At 43.3% G+C, this 24998-nt stretch overlaps 1 protein-coding gene across 1 annotated transcript; it reads right to left on the bottom strand.

Annotated features, from left to right (window-relative positions):
* Positions 1 to 373: 373 nt before the first annotated feature.
* Positions 374 to 1306, bottom strand: LOC146813285 (olfactory receptor 5AR1-like). The gene has a single exon (XM_085615360.1). It carries the CDS (start codon positions 1292 to 1294, stop codon positions 374 to 376), a length of 921 nt encoding a protein of 306 aa, XP_085471486.1. The 5' UTR covers positions 1295 to 1306.
* Positions 1307 to 24998: the final 23692 nt, after the last annotated feature.

Below are 24998 nucleotides of genomic sequence, written 5' to 3'. Positions count from 1 at the left end.
TTTTATCTGTTTGCTTTTGTGATTTTAAATGACTAAAATAGAATAAAGCATATTTTGAATTGAATTGAATTAACATACACCATGCGCATAGGCTCCAATCCGTTTCCCAGTCCTCATTTGTTCAACGCAAGAATTTTTGGTGAGGGCTTACTTGTTCTTTCTTAATGATAGAAATTCTATTGAGGTGTGGAGCTTTGGATTCACTTTCAGCCCTTTCAGATGTTGGAAAAATGCAACAGCAGAAATATTTACTAGCTGAGAGTTCCCTAAAATACATAAATGACCTCAGTCAGTTTCTGAGGTGCCAAATGTCTGAAAAATAACTAGAAACTGCCCGTATCATCTTTAGATCTGCTAAATAAAATCTTTTTGATTACTTTGTTAATAAGATCATTTTGCCACAAATGAGTTTTCTCAGAGCTATATTCACATCTTTGTTCCTAAGGCTATAGATCAGAGGATTAAAAATTGGAATGAAGGCAGTGTAGAGGACAGAAAACAGCTTGTCTTGTTCTAATGAGTAGGAAGATGCAGGCCGCACATACATGCACATAACAGCACCATAGAAAATTGTGACAACAGTGAGGTGGGAAGTGCAGGTGGAGAAGGCCTTGCGCCTCCCCTCAACAGAACGAATTTTTAGAATTACACGGATAATATAGATATAAGAGGTAATAGTTAGTGAAAAGGGAATCATCCCTGCAAATACGCCTTCAGCAAAAATCAGAGTTTCGACAGCATGTGTATCACTGCAGGACAGCTTCATCAGGGCAGTGAGATCACAGAAGAAGTGGTTGATGACATTTGAGCCACAGAAGGACAACTGGGAACCCAAGATAGCATGGGGTACAGTGTCTAGAAAACCAGGCAGCCATGAAAGAGTTACTAGCAGAATGCAGGATCTCTTGTTCATTAAAACGGTGTATCGTAAAGGGTGACATATGGCCACGTAGCGATCATAAGCCATGGCTGCAAGAAGGTAGAATTCTGTGCTTGTAAAAGATAGGAAGAAATAAATTTGGGTCATGCACCCAATAAAGGAAATAGTCCTGCTCTTGTCCAAATAAATTGCTAGTAGTTTGGGGAAAGTGACAGAGGTGCAAAAGATGTCTAAAAAGGACAGGTTCTGGAGAAAGAGATACATTGGAGTTCTCAGTCGGCGGTCCACAAGCACAGTCACAATGATCACAAGGTTGGCACATATGATTAAAACATAAACAAGCAGGAACACTGTAAAAAGGATTGGCTCCAGATCTGGGCTAACAGCGAAACCCACAATTATGAATTCCATCATGATTGTTTTGTTTTCCAAATGCTCTGCAGAGTTTAGTCCCTGGAACAAAATTTAAGCAGAAAGTAGATGAGATTTCTAACTCTGACTATTGCATATTTTTAGCAACTGTGTTCACTGGTCAGTTAAATGTTAAAGCACATGAAGTATAGGTATGCATGTATCTATATGCTTTTTACAAGGGTCATGAAAAAGAGCAAGGACAAGGTAGACAGATAGTTTCCACAAATTACTCATAAGACAAAAAACATTCCCAAAGGTTTGTAATCCACATTAGTCGACCATGTATATCAGTGATATAGATTCAGAAGATACACATTGCTACAGTTATTACTCTGATATTGTAATCTTTACATTGCATAGGAAATCAAGCTTTAAGCTGAAAAAGGGGCATAGAGCCTGAACCTGCTTCCAGGTGTATGAAAAGTTTCACAATTCTGCCACTTAGGTTGGGGAAACACTTTTTCAACATTCACATTTCCACCACGGAATTAGCACGTAGTGAATTTTATACAGTAATGATAAGACAATAAAATTAGTCCAGTGAAGTACTTACATATCAAGAAAGTTTACAAATATTTTTTTCTAATTCATGGGCTTCATTATTTAAATTACTTAATGTATTCTCATGATAAAATTATAGTAAATATTGTAATGTTTTCTTGTACTTCATAAATTGTGCATTGGTTAGAGAGGGCATCAAGGCACTGCATTGAATCCCTGTTAGGAAGTGCATCTTCTATAAGACAAAGTGTTTAGTATTTCAAGCCCTCCATCATAAAGGGTCTAAATGTCTCTTGGCCATGTTTAACTGGTATATTCCTAGCAGATCACTCAGATCCTCTCCTGGTGGGAAAGTCAGTATCCCTACATTCCGAAAAGCCAGATGGGACAGCTGGTCCTTCTCCGGTTCTGCGGTCAGGCTCTGGAATTACCTGCCTACTCATATCACCAACTTGGAGTCTTATACTCTGTTCAATTAATTTCTGAAGACTTGGCTTTTTTCATCTTCATTTTTTGGTCTGCTGTAGTTGAGCTCTGTTTCTAGTATAGTGCTTAGATAACCAAGGGTTTAACGCTCTTTATGAGATGAATTTTCATTTCATTTTTAATTCATTCAATCAATCATTAATATTTGAATATACGACGTTACATTGCGGTGTCTACACCGCGATACCTTTACAACGCAGGCATTACAACGCAGGTCATTACAACGACTTGCGCTGGAGGGCGCTCGACTTAGGAATAGTATGATTTACTATTCCAGCTCCAGTCTACGTACAGTAGGGATGGTGTTGGAACAGTAAATCATACTATTCCTTAGCTTAGGATGCCATCCAGCTCAAGTCATTGAAATGACTTGCGTTGTAATACCCGCGTTGTAAACACCGCGATGTAACCGATGTTTCCCTTAATATTTGGATGTCCATCTCTTTTTCAGTTTCACAGAATCAGTTTCTTTGCTACTGTTACTCCTATTTTGTATCCAGAACTTTAATGAAGTCTAGAAACATCATTAAAGGCTGTTAACTTTTCATCTTCAATTATTGATCCCATCAGTATTGATGGTGTTGTGTACCATGTTGCATAAAACCTCAGTTTTAGACATCTGTGAAAAACATATTTTGAGATGTTTACCTTACTGACGCATTTCCAGCTTTTATCTGCATTTGCTTTTATCAGTTGTACTTAGTTTTACTTTTTGCATTCTTGAAATGCTGATCAAATCTGCATACAAAAAAGTGATGGATGGAATGCTTGAATTAATCTCAGTCACTGCTAATTACTTCAGGTGCATTCCAGGCAATCATTATTTTGCATACCATGCCACCTCGGTTTGGACCCAGCCATATTTAAGTCAGTCTTGCTCCTGCTCCAAAAGTAACAGTCCAGCCCGACCCGTCAGTGCCAGGTTTTCCCTGAACCAGAACACAAACAACCCAAGACCGGTTTTGCCCCTGTTAGGGCTCATCATTCGGGTATAGCTTGGGTTCAGTGGCACAGTGTGTACAGGACCCATGTCTGGGCATACCTGTCCCACTTAGGGCATCACACTGAAGTATACAAAAAAGTGATGAATGAAATTCTCAAATTATTCTCAACCACTGATAATTACTGGGGCCATATGCAAATCAGTTTTAGGAACAATCCGGCTCAAACAGCTAGGCCTATACATTTTGTGGCACACAATTTGTTGAGAAAATCTGAGAGGTGTGTTGATTCGAAATTTCAAGATAGCTGGTAAAAAAAATCACATTCTTATTCTGTAGCCTCTGTTTCTAATTTGTTAGCCAAGTCAATTTGGTATTTTGAAAAGACCCCATTACATTTTTCCACATTCCATGACAACAACCAGGGAAATTCTTTTGTTATAGTTAGGAAATGCATTAAAAAAACTTAGAAATTCACTGAAAAACCAAAGATTACAGGGATGTTATAGTTATAGTTTGGCTCAGATTTCACTTGTACAAAACCAGTGAAATTCACAGTTATAGTTACCTGAGCAAACTACAAATTACGCCCCTGCAATGCACTGCTCATGACCTCATATATTACATCACTCATGAAATAGTCAGTGACATCACTCATGACATCCCTGATGACCTCTCAAAGGACATCACAGATGACATCATCCAGTGATTTTCAGTATTTTATTGGAGAGTGATTCTCTATGTGAGTGGCTGTATGGAAGTGTGGGTAAACGCGTGAGTGTGTGTGGGTGTGTGAGTGGGCGTCATGACTGATATCACTTACCATGTCATGAGTGATGTAACAGATGAGGTCATAAGCAGTGCATTGTGGGGCATAGGTTATAGTAAGCTCAGTTAGCTCAGTTAACAGTAGGTTATAGTTTGCTCAGTTAACCGTAGGTTATAGTTAGCTCAGGTAACTATAAGTGCTGAATTTCACTGGTTTTATATGAGTAAAATCAGAGCCCAACTATGACGCCCTGCAAATGTTTTTTTCAGTGAATCTATCTATCTATCTATCTAGGAAGAAGGGGTCTAAATATATGTATAATGCATTTTTAAATGAGTAAATATATAATGATCCCCATAATTTTTCCCCAGACAATTAGCATTTTTGGGCATTGGCACCAGCTCTGTGCCATTATATATATGTGCACCTGTTCCCTCCAGCATACGTTAGGAGCAGGAGGACATATTTGGCTCAGTCGGTGACGTTGGCGAGAAACTATCTCAAATACTGTTTCTGTGTATGTTCTTTCTTATTTGAAAACAACAGAGCATCAAAATAACAAACCAGAATTTCTTGTAATCGGATAGTTGAAATTCCTCTTTCTAGTGTTTGAAATTCAAGGACACTACCTTGTCCTTCATTTAATCTGTTCACTCGTAGATATTTAACTCTCTTTATCTGCACCACTCATCACCCATGGAATGTCCTAATCTCAACCTTCCATTGACACAGAGGAGTTCCACCTCTCACACATCCAAGATCCATATGGGTTTCCATGGCTAAATTTGACATTGTAGTCCAAGGTTGCCTGCGCCATCTTGCTAGATAGAAGGTATATCACATATTCATTTCTAGAAACCAAAATAGTTTTCTCTGCTAAACACAGCTCGCAGAGCTACACCATTCCCCTCAAAGCCTACCAAGCAGTTTTCTAAACGGATGTGGCATTATTCTATTGAAACGGGGATTGCCAGTCCTCAGCAGCACACCATCCCATGTCAGGCAAGACTATCTCACTTTGCTTTGATGTGGTGTGTTAGATCATTAGGAATGGGACTATCAAGCAAGGAATGGAGAAATATCAGGAGAACATTTATTTGTTATCTATTTGCTGTGGTAATGAATGAGGTCTTGTTTTTAAGACATCTGCTCAAGTCAGCTTTCTATAATCCTGATATTATTTCATGTATGTATGTTATGCTAAAATAGAGAATAAAACACATGGTATAGTTACTTATGTATAAACTCCAACCAGATTATTTTACCAAAGGGTTTCAATTGATGGGGGCCGCTGCGGGGACAGGCGAGCAAGACCACAGACTCATTGTCCGTGAAATTGCTCTCCCTATCTCGCAGCTCCACCATTAAGTGAGGCCTTCCCCCAAGCCCCTGCACTCTCAAGTGTTGGTGTTCGGGGCCCTCCTCCACCTGCAGGTTTCACCTTTGCCTCAACCCTGGTGGTCCAGTGGACCTCTGTCTCCATTCTCTTGCTTCGCTTTTTCTTTTTTTTTCCCCTCGTTCTTTCCCTCAATTCTATCTCCCCCCTTCACTCTCCTTCTGGGTCTTTCCTCCATTTTCTGTCATTTTCCCCTCATTTCAAGCGCCCCCCTTCACTCTCCTTCTGTGTCTTTCCTCCATTTTTCACTCGTTTTTTACCCTCATCTCAATCTCCCCCTTTCACTCTCCTGTGTCCTCTGTGTCTTTCCTCCACTCTTTCTTGCACTTTTTCTGTCGTTTTCCCCTCATTTCAAGCTCCCCCTTACTCTGCTTCTGTGTCTTTCCTCCATTTATCACTCGTTTTTTAACCTCATCTCAATCTCCCCGTTTCACTCTCCTGTGTCCTCTGTGTATTTCCTCCACTCTTTCTTGCACTTTTGCTGCCTTATTTGCACTTTTCTCTCTCTTTTTGCCTTTTTCCTTTTGCCTTTTTCAGCCCCTTTTTCCCTGCCGCTGCTGCCCCCGCGGCTCTTCCCCCCCAGCAAGACCAGTGCAACCGGCCCAGTCCAGCTCCCCTCCCCGCCTCCCAGCTGTCAAGCCCTGCCCGACCTCTACTTAATGGCGGCCGCTGCGTGGCCGCGCCACCGATGCGCCAAAGACAAGTTCGTCTGCGCCTGTCCGCGACCCGACATGCAACCAGCACCAGGAACCCTGGCTCTCTGCACCGCCAATGCCACGGACCCTTCAGCTGTCACCGCTGCCGGCACACCTGCAGCACCGCTAAGACCACTGACCCAGCGCAATCCGCCCGCAAGAACACAACTGAACCGAAGACCCTGCAATGCATCCTCCTCAACGTCCGACGCCTCCACAAACATGCCACTGATTTCTGGGACCTCCTCGACAGCACTACCCCGGACATAGCATTCTTTACTGAAACCTGGACCAACACCACCTCGGGACCGGACATCGCCCTTGCCATTCCCCAAGGATACAAGATCTCCAGGAAGGACCACCCTACCCGCCTGGGAGGAGGAATCGCCATTGTCCACAAATCCACTCTCGGCCTGAGCACAGTCCCCGACGAGCTCACAGACCTGATGGAACACCTTCCCTTCAAGATACTGGCCAGCCCTACCTCCTACCGCCGAGGAACCCTCATCTACATAACCCCTGGACCCTGCAGTCTTTTCGCCAACTCCATCACGGACATCATCTCGCCACATGCCATTACGTCCACCAACTGCACTACTGGGAGACCTCAACTTCCACCTCGACAACCAACTGGACCCCAGCACGAAATCTCTCCTAGACAACCTCCACAACATTGGACTCTGCCAGATTGTGACCGAACCCATGCACTCAGCAGGACACACCCTCGACCCCCTCATCACAACAGGAAACTCCATCGCCTTCAGCCACACCACTGAACTCCCATGGACTGACCATCGATGTGTCCACTTCACCTTCAGAACACCCACCATCCACAGACACCAGCACCTGCTCCCACGAAGAAACTGGACCAGAATCACCGACGACCAGCTAACCTCATCACTCAGCAACTCCACCCCAACCATCGCGGAAAACGACGACACCAACACCGCAGCCCGAACCATTCACAGATGGATCACCGACAGCGCCAACACCATAGCCCCCCTCAAGAAAAACAACAACACCCACGCCAAGAAAGCTAGATGGTTCACCACCGTACTTCAAGAGTCCAGATACACTTGCCGCCATCTCGAAAAGGCCTGAAGGAACACCAAAATCCACAGAAGCCCACAACAACTTTAGAGCCGCCACCAACGCCCATCACCAACTCATCAGAAAACGAGGAAAAAAGCGATTGAAGACAGAATCTCCACTCATGCACACAACAGCAAAGAACTCTTCAACATCATCAAGGAGTTCACCCAACCCACCAGCGAGTCCACCGACATCCCTCCCTCACAAGACCTCTGCGACAAACTCAGCCCCTTTTTCCACCACAAAATCAAGAGCATCTACGACAACTTTGATGAAGACAACCAACACACTGAACACTCACCAACCACCCCCGACACCCTGAAGCAATCGATCGACAACTGGACAGCCTTCACCACCAAAGACACACTGAAGACGATGAAGTCAATCCACTCCAGGTCCCCCACGGACCCCTGCCCCCACCACATTTTCAACAGAGCCACCGACACCATTGCACCCATGCTCTGCCACACCATCAACCGCTCCCTGGCAACCGCCTCATTCCCTGATGACTGGAAACATGCTGAGATCAACCCCACCGACCTCAAAAACTACAGACCCATCTCCCTGCTCCAGTTCCCAGCGAAAGTTTTTGAGAAATCCATTAACAGCCAACTCGCCACATTCATCGAAGAGCACAACATCCTCGACTCCTCCCAATCCGGCTTCAGAGAGAAACACTTTATGGAAACCGCCCTCCTCGCCGTAACAGAGGACATCCGCACCTTACTGGACAAGGGAGAAACAGCAGCCCTCATCCTCCTCGACCTCTCAGGGGCGTTCGACACAGTCTCTCACTGCACCCTAATATGCAGACTCCACAACGCAGGGATCCAAGACAAAGCCCTCGACTGTATCTGCTCCTTCCTTTCTGGCAGAACTCAGCGGGTCAGACTCCCCACGTTCCTCTCGGACCCTTCACCTACCACCTGCGGAGTCCCCAGGGGTCCTCCCTCAGCTCTACGCTCTTCAATGGCTCAGCTCGCCCCCATCGTCAGAACCTACGGACTCAACATTGTGTCATACGCAGATGACACCCAACTCATCCTCTCCCTATCCAACGAACCCAACACTGCCAGACACAACTTTCGAGAAGACATGGAAGCCGTCGCCAAATAGATGAAAAACAGCTGCCTACAACTAAACACAAACAAAACAGAAGTACTCATCATGGGCCCAAACCCAGATGCATGGAACAACACCAGGTGGCCCCCCGCTCTCGGAAGCCCTCGGAAGCCCGCCCACCCCCACAGACCACGCACGCAACGTGGGAATCATCCTGGACTCAGAGCTCAAAATGGACCGCCAGATCAACTCCGTCTCGTCCTCCTGCTTCCACACCCTCTGCCTCCTACGTAGGACCTTCAAATGGATCCCCCTCAAACACAGAAAGACCGTCACTCACGCCCTGGTCACTAGCAGGCTCGACTTGGCAATGAACTCTATGCTGGAATAAACAAAAACCTCACCCTCAAGCTATATAACATCCAAAACGCCGCCGCAATACTGGTCCTCAACCTGCCAAGACATTGCCACATCTCCCAGCACCTGCGCACACACCACTGTCTCCCCATCAAAGCTAGAGTCACTTTCAAGATGCTAACCCACTCTCACAAGGCCCTCCACGACACCAGACCAGCATACCTGAATAGCCGACTCAAATTCCACGCACCCCAAAGGACCCTACGATCAGCCTAGCTCTCCTACGCCGTGGTCCCCTGCACCAGAAAGACCAGATTGGGAGGTCACTCCTCCTTCCGTGCGGCCAGAGCCTTCCGCTCCACCTCAGACAGATAACATCGCTCCCCATCTTCGCAAGAAACCTCAAAACCTAGCTCTTCGACAGACCCCCTCTTTGATGGACTGGAACTTGCGAACAACCCCCCCCCCACACACCTCCCAGCGCCTTGAGACCCTTACGGGTGAGTAGTCGTGCTCAACAAACAACTGATTTGATTTGATTTGATTTGATTTGATTTGTAGATGCACCATTGGGAATAATTGGGCCAGAGTATTTGGTACAATTGATTTTAGAATCTCAGAGGAATCAATAACTCTTTTTTCAATTTACACTTAGGTTGCTGTATTTTGTCATGAAGAACAAAAGCCTATCCCTGAATGGAAGATACACCGGGAACATTTTACATTTAATCATCACTGCCTACTTTCGTAATTCCCATCCCTTTTTCTCTTGTAGCTTTCAATATTTCTAGACAATCAAGCACTAAAGCACTGAAAAAGATCCTTGACACCGTGGGCATTAAGCCATACATCGTCATAAACTTCCAGAGGTAAGATCCACAACAGCATCATGACAGCCTCTACTGCATCCAATCACTGGCAAGCCTGTACTTGTAATGGGGTGAGTAAATACTTACCATATCCATTGCAGCAGCCGGAGATTGGGGACACAGTGATATCAGGGGTACCAACAGCCACAGGAGAATACCTGGAAAATAAAATAAAAGAGGCTTGACCTTTAGAGCACTAATAGAGAGGACAGACCAGAGGTGATAGAGGAAAGGAGAGCTAAGCAACAACTGGAATCAGAAACAAAAGGATTGAGAGAAACTAGAAAAAGAAGAAGGGGAAAACCGAGAACCGCTGGAAGAGCAGGAGATGGAACACAGAACCCTGGGGCTAACAGGGCATTCCGATGTGAAACCAGCAGATAGCCACTGATAAATAGGGATAATGGGAGGACCTTTACATAAAGGAACACAGAGAGACACAGGACTTGATCTGTACTATTAGTGACTGGAAAGGTAAGATCAAATACTCTACGGCTGCTGACTTGGACGGAGCAGAGAAAAAACATGAGTTAAGTAAATGAGCTGATCACAGCACTGGGAAGGCAAACTCAAAGAGGGAGACTGGTATCTATGGCACCACCAGGAGAAGCCTACACACCCTTTCCCATGACCCACAGATGGGCTGTAGTCAAGCAAACCTATTGAGGAAGAATCAGGAGGGGAGTAGAGATGTTCAGGCAGTCTGAAGGGGACACAAAAGCTTAAAATATTTGTTTTCACATGAGAAAGGTTGTGATTATTTTTGTTCTTCTGCCTCTTTGTGCATGGACTAAAATTAAAGAAATGAAAAAGATCCATGGGGAAAGAACAGATAAAAAGAGCAGAAAGCCTAAGTATACTATATACCGTTTTAACGTAAACCGGTGATTAAGATATAAAATAGAGAGTTAAGAAGATTTTGAGTATAGATCACAAATAGGAAGGAGAAATATCGACATTGTTAATACTAGGAGGATAATTACGTTTTGTGGGGTGAAAAAAAGAGAGTTCATATTGTTGGCACTTACAGATAGTGTTTCTTCGAGGGGCCTGAGACCTTTTGGTGGAGTGAAGATTTCCCTCATCTAGCACCAAATATGCAAAAAAGAAAAGAGGAAATTATTAGAAACAGAATTACACAAATACGGCATAACATCTAATCAATATGAAAAAGGAGAATGAAATAAAGGTTCAAAAGTAACAAAATAAATTAAGAGACTGCATACAATATGTTCTCCAATTCTAACTCCAACACACCTTATTCATACTTTAAGAAAGAAACATCAGGACCCCACTGACAAAACAAAGTAGAAACCCACTTCATAACCAATCCTGTATTGCTCTATCACCAAGAGGCGGGCCTTTGGCTCTCTTGCATGCCATCTTGAATGCACTCAAAGTCCTCTCCTGCAACGGCAACACGCTCCCATCTTCCTCAGTAAAGTCTCTTAATGAAGATACCCTGCCTCCTCCAAAGAAGGCCTTCCCTAGTCTAGACACCTTGAGTTAGAACTTAAAATCAACTCCTTCCCGTTCTAAGGGAACCTAGACTGGACCAATTGCCTCATCAACAACTGACCAATCACATACCTTCTTTTCACTGGAACAAATCAATTAAAAAGCAATTAATGCCCACCTACAAGATCAATTGATCAATTAAATCTACCTATAGGTCTACTAATCAGCCTTCGTACCATGCTGCTGCATCAAGACCGCTCACCTGCAAGTAATCAATGATGCAACCCTCCTCAATGACAAAAACAGCCTGCCTTTTAATATAACTCACCATTTTGGCTGCCAATTTTTACTCCGGTAACATGCACTGGCTTATCAGACACAGTCCTTCAATGATTTGTTTCTTCCTCTAGGATTCACTACCAGTTTGTCCTAATGCAAGCATCAGGATCTCAGACACTTCCCATACCCCAGGGATTCACCCTCTCCCCCATCATCCTCAATGCATCTATGGAACCACTGAGTTCTTCACTCACCAACAACAAGATTCACAGATTTGCCAACAACACACAACTTTATCTTAAAGTCTCCTTAATGAAAGACACTTATTCTATTATTTAAATTTGGCAGATTTGGGATCTCCATCAAAATTGAAGGATGTCTGCTCTCCATATTTAGAGAGTATGACCATGTATGCACTATAGAGAATTGGCAGGAAATGGGAATGCTCACACATATACATGTGTGTGGGCATTCCCAAATTTAAATCAAAATCTAAATAACTACCCCAGGGACATGAAACATACCTAATACCTAAAACCCAATCCTATTATGATTGAATTCCTCCAGTTTTCCAAAAGTGCCAAACAACATTTGATTCAAGCCTACTTGTACAACATAAACGTTCACAATTCACGACTCACCTGACAGCAAATGCAAACTTACAAGACTCACCATTGGTATAAACCCCGTAATTAAGAAACACAAGACTTTGAAAATCAAGACAGGATTGCAATCATGCTCTTGATTGGAAAAAGGTAAACACTTCCTATCAGAAACCAACATCAGATCCACAGACTCTTTTTTTTCTATCACATACCTTTGTGTTATCTGCCATTGGATGTCTGTGGAGTGTGTTTAGGACATGTAATGAGTTATGCTATGCCTTTGAGTGTGGCAAGAGTAGTTTGAGATGTGGGTTTAGTCATGTTTTTTTTTTTCATTTAGAGCTTCATATTTATAGTTTTCTGTGTATAACCATATGATATGTTCATATTTTTTTTATGGGATTTGTATACATGGCTGCAATGTTTATTCTATTATTTTTGTTTGTTGTGTAATGTGATATATAGTATGTCAAAATGTGCATTACTATTTCTCATAATTTTTGTGTATATTGCTTTCTGCGACCTGCAGCGATTACATTTTTTCCCTATATCTCTTTTCATTTTTTTAGGTGTTGCCATGACTTACTTCAATGTTTGGGTGATGCAGATTTTGGCCTGTTTGGACTGTAGGACTATTGGAGTAGGTCTGGGTGTAACTTTTATATATTCAGGAATTCATGATGCCAGCTAACAGAGGCATTAGAGCATGTGAAGTATTACTATTACTTGGTGTACATCAGATGTTCTCCTGAAATTCATGAGTATACAAGTGTAAATCTTTGGAGACTGGGGCTTTCATGAATTTGGTTGAATGTAATAGGCAGGCTTAAGCAGAAATCTCAACCAGCACATTTGTGAATTGCTTTTAAACTGCACTGAATATGACCTCCAAATACTTCTGTGAATTGTCCAGCTCTTTAGCTCATTCTTGTATATTCTTTCTCATCTTTACTTTCCTCTTTGGCACTGTTTCCCAACAGTACTGATTCATTTTAACTTGTCAAAAAGGCTGCTGAGACAGCACAAAACAATTCTTAATTTTAAGACTAACGTCAAATCATATGTTCATTAGCCTTTTTGATACAGCTTTAGATGTAATTGTTCCTATCATTCCTGTCAAGTGCACCAATTTATTTCTTGATGGTAAATATTACATTTAAATACAAGGTTTCATGTCTTGTTCTCCTCCTCTCTACAGTCCACACAGCATGCATTTCTTCCCAGTGACAATTTATTAGGAGCCTGCTAAATTGTGAATCTCTCACTATAAATGAATATAATTGATCAATTTTAATGTCATGAAATAGTGGAATGACATTTTTTTCATTTACACCACTGGAATAATCCTTCTGTTATTAGATGACATTTTATCTCAATCAGGGTGAATCAGGGTGTGGGTTGGTATTCTACCAACATACTAGGTATCAATCATCATCCTGCGAGAATATTATTGCCCTAATATTGTTTACCACAATATTGAGATTATGTTTATGTGGGTACGCTTAGATTGATAGGCATTGATCTTCTATTAATATCCCTGCTTTTATTACGATATTGTAATAGTCAATCGACAATGATATTTTTGCAGGACGATACATTTACACGTGTTGTTCTGACATACAATATTTCTTTTCAGCAAAATCAGTCAAAATGTCATGATGGTTATTTACTTATTTTGTGCACAATAAAATTATCATGATAGCAGCTTACTTGTTTTCTCAGGAAATAAAAAAAATCCACTTTTCATAACATTTTAATATTTTCCTTTAAATTTCTTGATTTGCAGAAGTCAAGTCTTCCCATTTCACACACATCTAGCGTCTATATAATACCTTGTTTTCTGTACAGTAACCACTGTTTCCCTCATAGTTTGTGCTGACTACAAAGAGAATTCCTGTTACCAATTTTTTCAGTCATACCTTAAAAAAGTATATTTTATACATCTAATAACAGATGGTTCAAAACTCAATCAATCAGGTTTCTTATAAAGCAAGACTTCTCACCCGTTGAGTGTCTCAAGGTACTGAGTGGGGAGGAGAGGTGGATCTGCAGTTCAGTCGAAGAATCAATCAATCAGGTTTCTAATAAAGCACTACTCACCCTGCACATAGATGACAACCCTCCCTGCACAGCACGCCCCTACCTACTGAGCAGATTTCCAGGAATAGCAGGCAATGCCCTGAGCTCATTCAGGATTATTTATGTCAGTCTTGAGGCACAGGAGATTTGATTGTAGGTTTGTTGCTTCATTTCTCCCTAATGCCTTGTGCACTTGGCACTGCTCAGCTGGGTTTTGTTTGCAAATTTTCTCATGGGAAAACAGCATGAGAGCTAAACTCTTCTCACAGTTCAGTCTGTCATTAAATGGAAAAACAGCTTCTATATTCTTTTGGCTTGAAATGTATTGAAAACAATACATTTTCAGACAAATGACCAATGCATTTGTAGTAAACCTCCACCTGAATGCCCAAACCATTCACTCCAATGCTGATCGCAATCACTAAGCATTTCTTTGTAAAATATGATATGAAAATAATCATTTATTCATTGCAAATATTTAGTGCTCAGACATCCAGTCTTTTCCAGTAAAAGATGAATTTATGATCAATATGCAATGTTTCTGAGCTGCTATCGTGTGTAATAACTGTTAGTTGGTGATCACTTCAGTCAAGATAAAAATAGCAAATAACCCATGCATCAGGCAAGGTTACCTTCAGTAATGCAATGAAAAGCTTTAGCAATATGATATGCTCTCAAATGAATACTTAAATAAAAGCAAGTAAAAAAATCAGCAACAAGTCTCGCCAACTCAGCATGCCTTTTTATTGAAATAAAGACACTAAGGGGCCGAATCCGATCTTGCCAGGAAAGCCCTCCGTACGACTCGGATCCAGAGTGCTTCTTAGCGATTTACGCTGTGAGAGTCCGGCGGAACAAGTACGATGCATCCGTATGCTGACGGACTCGGTTCGGTCAGGCTCCCATTGAACTTTATTGGAGCCGATATACCAAACGCGTACACAGTCTCCTATAGCAAAAAGGGGTGGGTGGGGAAAAGTGTACACCTTGTGTTGCCTGCCACACTGTGCATGCTTGGACCGGGGGACCCATGCCCCTCTGTGAGCGATTCGGAGGGCCCTGGGTGAAGGGAGGCCTGCTACGGCCCCCCGAAGTCTGATTCCCACTGCCGTTTTGTCTCGCTGAGACCAAGTCAATAAGGCTGTCCAAATTCTGCATTGTACTTGCTCTTTCGGAATCCGGCTCCATTGCGCGGCATGATCCGTCTGCGAACAAGTCGGACGGACATGATCGGGTTCAGAAACAATTCAGTCGACGCGGACGAGATGTTTGCATCGTACTTGGTTATTCAGAAAAGGGGACGATTCGGTGGGAAACATATGCTCCGAATCGGATTTGCACGTTCCGTAAGTCGTCTGGAGGCCTTCCTAACAACATCGGAATCGGCCTCTAAGAATGATTTAGAAACTAGTTTGTGTTCATTGATCAATTAGATGCTTTTCATTTTTTGGTAAAGAATTATATTTATATGATCAAAAGATGTTAATTTTTGTTTTAGTTTTGCCTGAAACATGAGCGTCACATTTCGTGCAATGTGAAGAAAGTGGTGCTGCTTCATTTTAAACCTTCTTAAATGATGCAATATATGTTGGGATATGTGTTCACAAATCACTGCCTGGCGGCTATTAAGCTACATCCTTGAGACTTATTGTATACACCAAAGGAGCAGATTTGGTGGCATTGTTCTATTTTGTGGTACCATTGCATTTTCATGTCATCAGCACACAGCAGACATTCGTATTTGTCCCACTCAAGTTTAACATTCTTGGTTGTAGATTACTTGATCCTATGGTGATGATACCAAAGGCAAATGAAACCAATATTGTTGGCTGTCTCCTTGGTGAAACTGTAGGCGAGGTAAAGCTATTATTTCTAAAAGAGAAAAGTACACAAAAGTGGGCATAAACGGAAGTCCCTCTAGGGGAAATACTTTTATTTAAAGTATTGTTAAGCACCAAGTAGGTATGCAGGTGAGCTCAGAATTTGTAAGTGGGAAATCAACCCGAAGAGTTGTTCATAGGTGAGTTAGTCAATCATCATGCATTTGTAGAGCTATGCACTGCCTCTCTCTATGTTGAGCCAAATAGACATTAAATTGGTGGTACTTGGGTGTTCCCATGCAACCACCCACAGATGTTGAGGCGAAGTTCTATCTAATAACATTTGTAAACTGGTCATTGTACCAAATGTTTATTCCTCCTCAAGGAAGAAGTAACATTGAGAAATGTTTTCTATTTTCAAACTGTATCTAACTTTGTATGTGTGCTGTTCTGTACAACACACATAACTAGGACATGTATTAAACTATGGCTAAGCATAGCATTTTGTACTGTAAGAACGCCCCTCCAGTTAAAAACCTATGCTTGAGAACAAGCACACACCCTTAATATCTCGTGCAATGGTTTGCATGTTGGCGCATGGCAACCTGAGTGCACCAAGTGCAGGGGAGAAGGAAAGAGCTCAATGTCTAAGTAGAGATGGTTCTGTTCTGCTCTTTACCTTTCACACACGCAGCTCAGAGCAGAAACATTGCTCCCGCTCTGTGCTGCACAACCATTGGCAAAAATGCCCTACAATTCTTTGTGTTGGAGACAGTGCTTTGCCTGGTCATGTGTTCCGCGTCCAGCACTGCCGCCATATTGACCTCTAGTTCTCAACTTTCAAAGAGCTAGCACCATATTGTAATTATTCTCAAATGACTGTACCATATTGTTAGTTGGTATACACAGTAATGTGGTTATGACTAAAGTTTAGTTCATACCCTACTAAACTTCCAAATTCGAGTTACATATACTTTTTTTTTTTAAATGTGCTATAACAAAACAGAGAAGGCTCAAGGTTGTTTATGCTGTGAAATAGTATCTTTTGTTAATGATATTCATGGGGGTTTAGTAAAATAAAGAGTTTATTTAAGAAAATACAAATTTCAGAGTAAGCCTATTGTGTAGCATCAAACCTATAGGCTGAGGTAAAGCTAGAGAGCAATAACACTTTTGTAGTGCACTGACTCCCCAAGAGATTGAAGCTTTAGACATTAGTTTCCAATTCCAAAACAACATTGTAAAACATTGGTTTACAGGTACATACTTCCCATTGGTTCAAACTGAGTGTGACCTTTCAGACAGTTTATTGTCCATAAGCACAGTTGAATGTTTAGACAGGCACAAATCCTTTCAGTTGGAAGTAAAAACAATCAATCCTGAGAGAGATAACATATCAGAGGGATGTTGTCTAAGTGTTTGATGAAAACAGCTGTGTTGTTTGTGTCAACATAAAGAATGGCACATAGAAATGTATAGTTATTTAAATGTTCAAAATATATTAACAATTACAACAATAGTAAACCATAACATTCATATTGTTAAAAGTTTTTTTTTGATAAACCAATTTTATTGTTTTCTTGGCAACAAACAAACATTACAGTCGGTCGCAAGTGCAACATAGTATTAATCAGTACCCACGCCCGACATAACAGCCCACATTCCCCACATCATAATATGACCACCACCTGCCCCAAATCTTGTCATATTGTTAAAAATTAACATATGGTAGAAAGGTTCACACTTCACCCACTGTTTGAAAATCAAATCTGGACAAATAGGTTGCTTTAGTTAGCATGGAAATAGGTACATTTTAGCGTATTAGCAAAGCATGTGATGCAGAAGTAACACATGCCTTCTGTACTACATTGCTGTTCTCATCAGATATGTATTATTGGCAATAAATTATAATAATCTCCCAAGAAATACTCATAACTCATTATCAACTTTAGTCCCTTGATAACAGCGTGCAATTCCATTCCCAATAGTACTCTGTACTGTGTACCCCATGTCAGGCCATCGAATACATAGGTTTAAATCGTTTCTAAATTGTCATTATTATAGTGCAAAATAAGCTTGTGATTATTTTATTTTCCAACTATCAATAAATCAATCAATCAATCAACCATTTATAGAGCGCAGCAAATCACCTTTGTGGGTCTCGAGGCACTGGACATTTGTTGCTGCGTGGCTGTTGTTGATTCAAACAAGAGGTCTCTGAATTGTTGGATTGATGGTGCGGTCTGAGGGGCAGGGAGAGATTGTTCCAAGCCTTCGCTGACAGGTACGAGAAGGAGAGTCCTCCGTTAGTACCTTGATGGATCCGTGGGATGCCTGCGATGGAGAGGGATGCTGAACGGAGGTGCCTGGATGTTTGGTGGATTGTTAGGTGCTTGTTGTTGAATGCTGATCCTTTGTTGTGGTGGGCCTTGTAGGCATGGGTCAGCATCTTGAACTGGCATCTCTTTTGGATCAGGACCCAGTGTAGTTTCTTGAGATGAGGGGTGATGTGGGTCCTTCTGGGAGAGGTTGAGCATGAGTGTTGCTGCTGTTTTTTGTATTGTTTGGAGTCTCTTCAGGAGGTGTGCAGTGATTCCTACTTAGGGTGTGTTTCTGTAGTCCAGTCTGCTGTTGATTAGGGCCTGCATGATGGTTCATCTGGTATTTACCGTGAGCCAACTGAAGATCATGAGAAGCATGCAAAGAGTGTGAAAGCAGGCTGTGATTACTTTTTTCTTCATGGATAGCTTGTTATCCAGGATGATACCAAGGTTGCAGGCATGGTCTGTTGGGTCAGGGGGTGTTCCAAGCTCCACAAGCCACCATGAGTCTTTTCGTGGTGATGTATTGTTCCCAAAGATGAGGACTTCCATTGAGTTGAGTTTAAGAGAGTTATCCTTCATCCAGTTCGTAACGTTCATCATGCATCTGTGGAAGTAAACTTTTGTTGTGCAGGGGTCTTCGGACAGAGAGAGGATGAGCTGTGTGTCGTCACCGTAGGAGATGATGTTGAGTCCATGCGATATGATGGTGTCAGCCAGGATGGTCATGTAGGAGTTGAGGAGGGTCAGCTAAGGGATGAACCCTGGGGGACCCCACAGATGATCTTCTTGGGCTTTGAGGTGAACGGCAGGAGACTGATCTTTTGGGTTCTGCCTGAGACAAGGTCATCAATTTCTGGGCATCTCCTTGAATCCTGGAGGTGGAATCTGTTGATAAGGATGGGGTGGGAGATGATGTCAAACACAGCAGATAGGTCCAGGAGGATAAGACTGCTGTTACCCTGTGGTCCAGGAGGGCTCTGATGTCGTTGGTGGCTGTGATTAGTTTGAAATCTGGATCAGGAGGGGTCCAGGAGGTTGTGGTCTTCTAGGTTTTTGGTGAGTTGCTGTTTGATCACTTTCTTGAGGACGTTTGCTAGGTAGGGGCATAGTGAGATGGGCTGGAAGTTATTCAGATCAGAAGGCTTGGCAAATGATTTTTTTCTGAAGGGGTCTCACTTCAATGTGTTTCCAGTCCTCAGGGAATAAGGCTGCAGTGATGGATGTGTTCAGGACCTTCCTGACCTTGTTGCTGATTGTCTTGCTTTTGAAGTTGAAGTTGTGGTGGGGGCATGGGTCGGTGGGTGTCCCAGTATGCACGGATTCATGATGGATACAGTGTCTTGCATTGTGAGGAGTTCCCAGTGGGTGAGCAGGTGTTCAGCATTTGTGGTCATAGGTGTGAGCCGGTTGATGCTGTCTGAGGTGGAGGGTTGTCTCCGGATCAGCCAGAAACAATGATGTTGAAAATACAAAGCATCCTACATGGGGAGGCTGCATCAGATACATTGGACCCTTGACAGAAGCCCAGAAAATGCATTCATCAATGGGTACATGTGAATGGTTAAAAAATACACCAGAGAACATCACTTGATAATAGGGATGTTGCATTTGTTTGCTCTCTGAATAGGTTCACGAAAGAACAAGGAAGCGTCCTGAAATGACTGTTGAGGAATAGGCAAGATTTATCCAACATTGAATTGGCAAATCGCAAACAGCATTGGTCTGAGTCGCTGTAAAACTCTTGCACAGACACATTCTTCTTCCAAGATGACACTGGGCTACGGAAAGGTTTAATCAAGGGAGGAGATATAAAGTAAAGGAGAAGCAAGGATTCAAATTCTGTTTCATCAGTTCAAAACCAAGACACAAACAAAAATCTACTAAAGTGCTGTGTTAGGGCACCAGGGAGCTGAAAATCACTGCAGCTTGAAGTACCAAGAGGCACATCCTTACTTTCTCAGAAGCACTTTTTTGACATTGAAACATCAATAATTTAAACTCTTTGCCTACTGAAATAAAAACACCATTCTCAATTTAAACCTCAGCTTTTAATATCTTCTTGAAATAATGCCTCACGTTTATCTTTCTAACATGTCCACAGTCTTACTTGCTACCTTACTGTGCTGTTAAATGAAACTTTTACATTTTGTGCAGCATTGTACATTGAGAAATGATCTTGCTCTTCTATTGCAGATTTTCTAAAGACTCGCATTCTCCTTGCTTGATGCAAGTCATCACAAAGAGATTGGGGAGAGGATGTGGCCTTGCAGCAGAGCGGCTGACCTTGAAGCAGTGGAACTGTGTTCGAGTCTCGGCAACGACGCTCAACAGCCTGTGATTCTAGGAAAATCACTTAATCCCCTTTGGCCTATCAAAACTGAAAGTGCCCATGTTCATCAAAGCTGGTGTTCACGTAAAGTGCTCTGATACCCAATGTCTCTGGTCTAGTTCGTGCTATATAAAAGAAACACAAATTAAATGGGATTTTCATAGCTACGCAAGGGGCTACCTGTGCTGCCTTGCCTGACTTTGTAATTAAATATAACACAATATAGTGGCTTGTGCTGCATGACATTTTGCTTTGCTAGGCATTCAATGGGTGGAGCATGGGTATTTGATGAGGGCTGTCTTTTGGAAGGTTCAAGTAGAGGTAATCTATGCCATTTGCTTGATAATTATTCTACTCGTTTTTCTGCATGTTTCCATGGCCCCTGATACCTGAACTTGAATATGTATGGTAAAATATTTGTAAAAGCTATTAAACCTTTTCAAACAAACCGGGGAACTCCAGCTGCAGCTAGCTATTACCAACAACATGTAACATGGTCAAAAGTCAGGGTACAAAAGGTTTGTTCTTTCATAAGTGTTGGGAGGAATGATATGAATCATGCTGGTATATTTGTGATAGTCAAGAGAGTGAAGCTGTGGCAGGAATCCTGACAGGTACTATTTCCTGGCTCAGGATTGGGTGGTGAGAGTGACTGAGTGGGCTAAAGGAATGCTTCTGAGAATGATTGCAAGTGGACCAAGAGACTGTGTGGCCCCATTGTGCCACGCAGAACTGGGTTGGAAATGCCTTGTGGACCCCTTTGGTGTGACGGACTATTCTCCTTGACCAATTCCTGCTCTGCGTCCTGTGGGTGAACTTCTCTAGTGGCTAGCAAATCCCTTTTTCTGACTGTTTCTTAATTGACCTTGCTGCCCACCCTCACCTTCTTCCCTGGTGCCCTGTGGTGCATGCGGCCTAGTGCCTGTTGGAGGGATGACGGGGTGTCTCGGGTTCATGGGTGTAGGATAGTCGGGTGAGTTGGAGAGTGGATGGAGGCTTGGGGCCACGGGGTCTGCGGTGTGTAATCAATTGACTTGCTGGATATCAGTTGTCCCGGATTAGAATGCGTATGTGTGCGACCATGTTCTGTACGGACATGCCTGACATCTGTTGCACCCGGTATCATTGCAGAGTGAGTACTTGTGGGAGTGATAGTGGGGAACCACCTGTGGTTCACGACAATGGATGGCGGTTTGCCGATACGCTGATTTCTTGCCAAACGAGCATTACATTTGACATTGGTAATTCCCAGAGTGCCCTCGGCCGACAGTGCTGCTAAAAAGTGGAATATTTCTGTGTATGTACTTCTTTGTGATATCGTTGTGACCCTGAATGCACCCTTGATCTGTGCTGGATCAAATTATAAGAACTGCTTGGGGGGACCTGTGGTGGACACTGTGTTGCACCACATAAGAGTGACGGGGGTGTAGACTAGAATCTTTCCAAAGAGTGTACATTGCTGATGTCATTCCAAGCCTAGTGCTGTTAGTAATAATTCCAAGTGGGATTTTTGCGTAGAAATACATGGTGTTTATGTTGTGTTGAATATTTAATTCGCTGAATACAAATGTTATTTACATACATCGAGTGTGGCGTCTCTTTTGTGACGCTGAAGGTATTTATCGTGAGTGACTGCTATGCCAATGCTTTACATACTTTGTCTGTGGGAAGCCTGCCTCCTCAGTGCCAAGCTACCCAAGGGTGAGCGCAAGTTATACAGTGCGTTTAATCGCCCACCCCTGATGGGAGTGGTAGGTTTTGCCACTTCCAACAGCCCTAGTAAGACAAAGCCTAAAGTGAGGGGGGCTTAGCACCTCAGTGAGCCCCTTTAATGTCTGAAACACGTGGTTCCAAGGACTAACAGCAATTTTTGCAAGGCTTACCTAGTTGCCTCTGAGAAACAATACTGAAAGATGGGCACTGTCAATGCACTATACACACATGAAAACTAGACATTAAATGGCCATCACAAACAACTTGTCTAGGGGAACCAAAAAACACACCTGGGTATTTTTATAAGTATTCTATATATAGGCACCCTTGTGTGTTTTGGGACAATATATGAAAATATATGAAAATGTAGCAATGGAAAAACATTGTCCTAGGTGATCCCATTTTTTGGAATGTAAAGAGACGGAGGCCAAACAAATTCCTCAGAGTGAAGGGGACAATTCATTCAGATTCCGTGAATTAACTCTCCTACACCAGGCACCTGAGTTTATTGGTTTACTGGAGATTGGGTGGGGGGTTCACACACTCACCTGCAAGAAGCATCACTGACCGCAGAGCCAGGAATTAAATTGTAGTAGGGTACCATGCTTTCCATAAGGGCCCTCATCAGGGACCTGGGCCCTGCATTCAATGAAGGCCTCTAGCTGCCACCACTGGCTGGACCCGCGGTCTGCAAAGGAACTAGCATTGCAATGCTACATCAAGGTCCTTCAATGCCAGCACTCTGATTCCTGATGCATTCCACTGTGGGAACTTCCAGGCACATCTGATTGTACCTGATTCACACAATCAATAGACAGCTAGAGAGCTATGCACTCCCTGCAAATGGGAGAAGCTCACGAGTACCTCTAGTGTTGAGTTTCACCTGTTCACCTTCCACACTTTGCACAGCGAGAGAAGTACAAAGACACTCGGGGGCATATTCTCAAGGAGCTATCGTCGAGTTAACGGCACTTTAGCGCAAAGATAAATCCATCGCCCCATTCACAAGCCGGTGCAAACTGCCCATACCACTAGTTTACCTGCGAAACACAACAACTAACAGCCATGTGAGTATAGAAAAAGTAGATTCAATCCTTCACTTTTGAAAGTCCAAACAAAACACCACAATCAAATATCACACCAAACAACTATTTGGTAGAATCATGGTGGGTCATCCCTGGACAATCTGCAAGTGACAGCCTGTAAGACAATATCTCAGATAAGAAGGTGTGTCAGGCACTCAGCAAAGGACAGAGAGAGAGAGAAAGAGAGAGAGAGAGAGAGAGAGACTGAACAAGGAGCGCAAGGACAATCGTGCCCTTGGCACATACATGCCAACTGTTGTGTGCATCTCTCAATTGGTGTACCCAAAACCTGAGGCCTGCCAAAATATCCAGCGCGAAGGCCACATCACATTTCAAAAATGCAAGCAGTAGTCAGACTAAAATTAGGCGTGAAAGTTCCTTTGTCTCGAAACACAAGGTGGAAGGACATCTGATCCTCCTAGCTTGGTCTCCAATGCGCACAGCAACCCCTGCGTGAGATACCATACCAGACTCTGTCGACTCCCACACCAAGAACTGCGCTAATGAAAGAGTGACTTGTCCACACCCCACACACACTTGTCCCTGCTCGAGCTACATCTGCATGGCATGCCCCCAACACATCGATACAAGAGACAACCCCTACATAAAAACGTTGAACACACATATGACTCATTACTCCGAGTTGTGGCATATCGTCCACAGAACCGCCGCCGGTCTGAGGAGTGCCGGTGGTACGAGACCAACAAACACAATGGCAGGCAATCCAGGGCACATGCACAACCACAGTCACGTGGAACTGTACCGTGCACGAATGCTGCATCTGTGGGGAGCTCTGCCAATGGCAGTCCTGCAAATCAGTTACCGTCTGAGTTTCCGGCTTGCATAAGTCACATGCGTCCAGCCCTGGTTCCACTGTCGATCATGCACATTCGAGTAGCCCATGGAGGTCTGCCAGTACAACACAATGGTAGCTGAACTGGATTACGACTTGTGTGTGCATCACCTGTTGGCACACAGACAGGAGTGCAACCGGGATACCAGGGTATGGGATGCCTTGATATGTGGTGTCTGTGCCAGCAGCAGTGGATGGGAGATTGCACAAGTCATTGTGTGCAGTGACCACATTGAGGCGCTCCCCTATTGGGCTGTGCTGCAGATTTGTGAAACTGCATGGTCGGAGCACATCTGTCCGGACCAGTTAAATGATTGTCTCTCCCTCGTGTTCCTTGAATCCGAGAATGATCTACTTCTGGAACTGATTGCCTACGAAGCAGCGCTCGCATTCATTGATGAGTAACTACCTGCCTGCATACACAACTGATTGACACCCAGAGCACAGGTCCCAACAAAGTGTGGCATCATGGAGGATTGGTCCCAGAAGCCGGTACAACAGTGGAAGATTCTGCATTCGCACGGACTCAGAATGCATGTGCGTACACCTACGTGTGTTGCCACACACCTGTGCAAGGTGCTGTAGCCCCATGGGCGGAGCTGCACAGCGTTGTTTGGCAAAGTTTTCAAATCTGACATACTGCTGGAGGTAGACTACACACATGCCAATGTGGCTCGACATGTGACCTTGTTGGTCCCTTTCACCTGCTCAGTGTAAGCAGAGCACACAGTCGGCGCAGTCCGGTGGAAAAGCTCCATGCAGATCCCATCGACTGTGAGTCGTGTCCCCTGACACGGGGCAATGAGCAGACGTCAAACATCACATGACTCGACCAGCAAGGAAAGGTGGGCTGAGACCGTTGCCAACCATAACGATATGTGTACATGTTTGCCACCCCATTCCTTGCACCTCGACATGTTCCCATTCTGCCTGTAAGTGTATTCAGCATTTGTCTGCCTGTTGGGGCCCATCACGTGCCTGTACTGACACG

Source organism: Triturus cristatus, chromosome 7 (assembly GCF_964204655.1).
Source record: "Triturus cristatus chromosome 7, aTriCri1.1, whole genome shotgun sequence".
Classification (NCBI taxonomy): Eukaryota; Metazoa; Chordata; class Amphibia; order Caudata; family Salamandridae; genus Triturus; species Triturus cristatus.
This window is presented reverse-complemented; position numbering and strand designations above follow the sequence as displayed.

Bases quoted from the DNA above. Each gene is read 5' to 3' on its own strand.
- LOC146813285 (XM_085615360.1), bottom strand. From the start codon at position 1,294: ATGATGGAATTCATAATTGTGGGTTTCGCTGTTAGCCCAGATCTGGAG.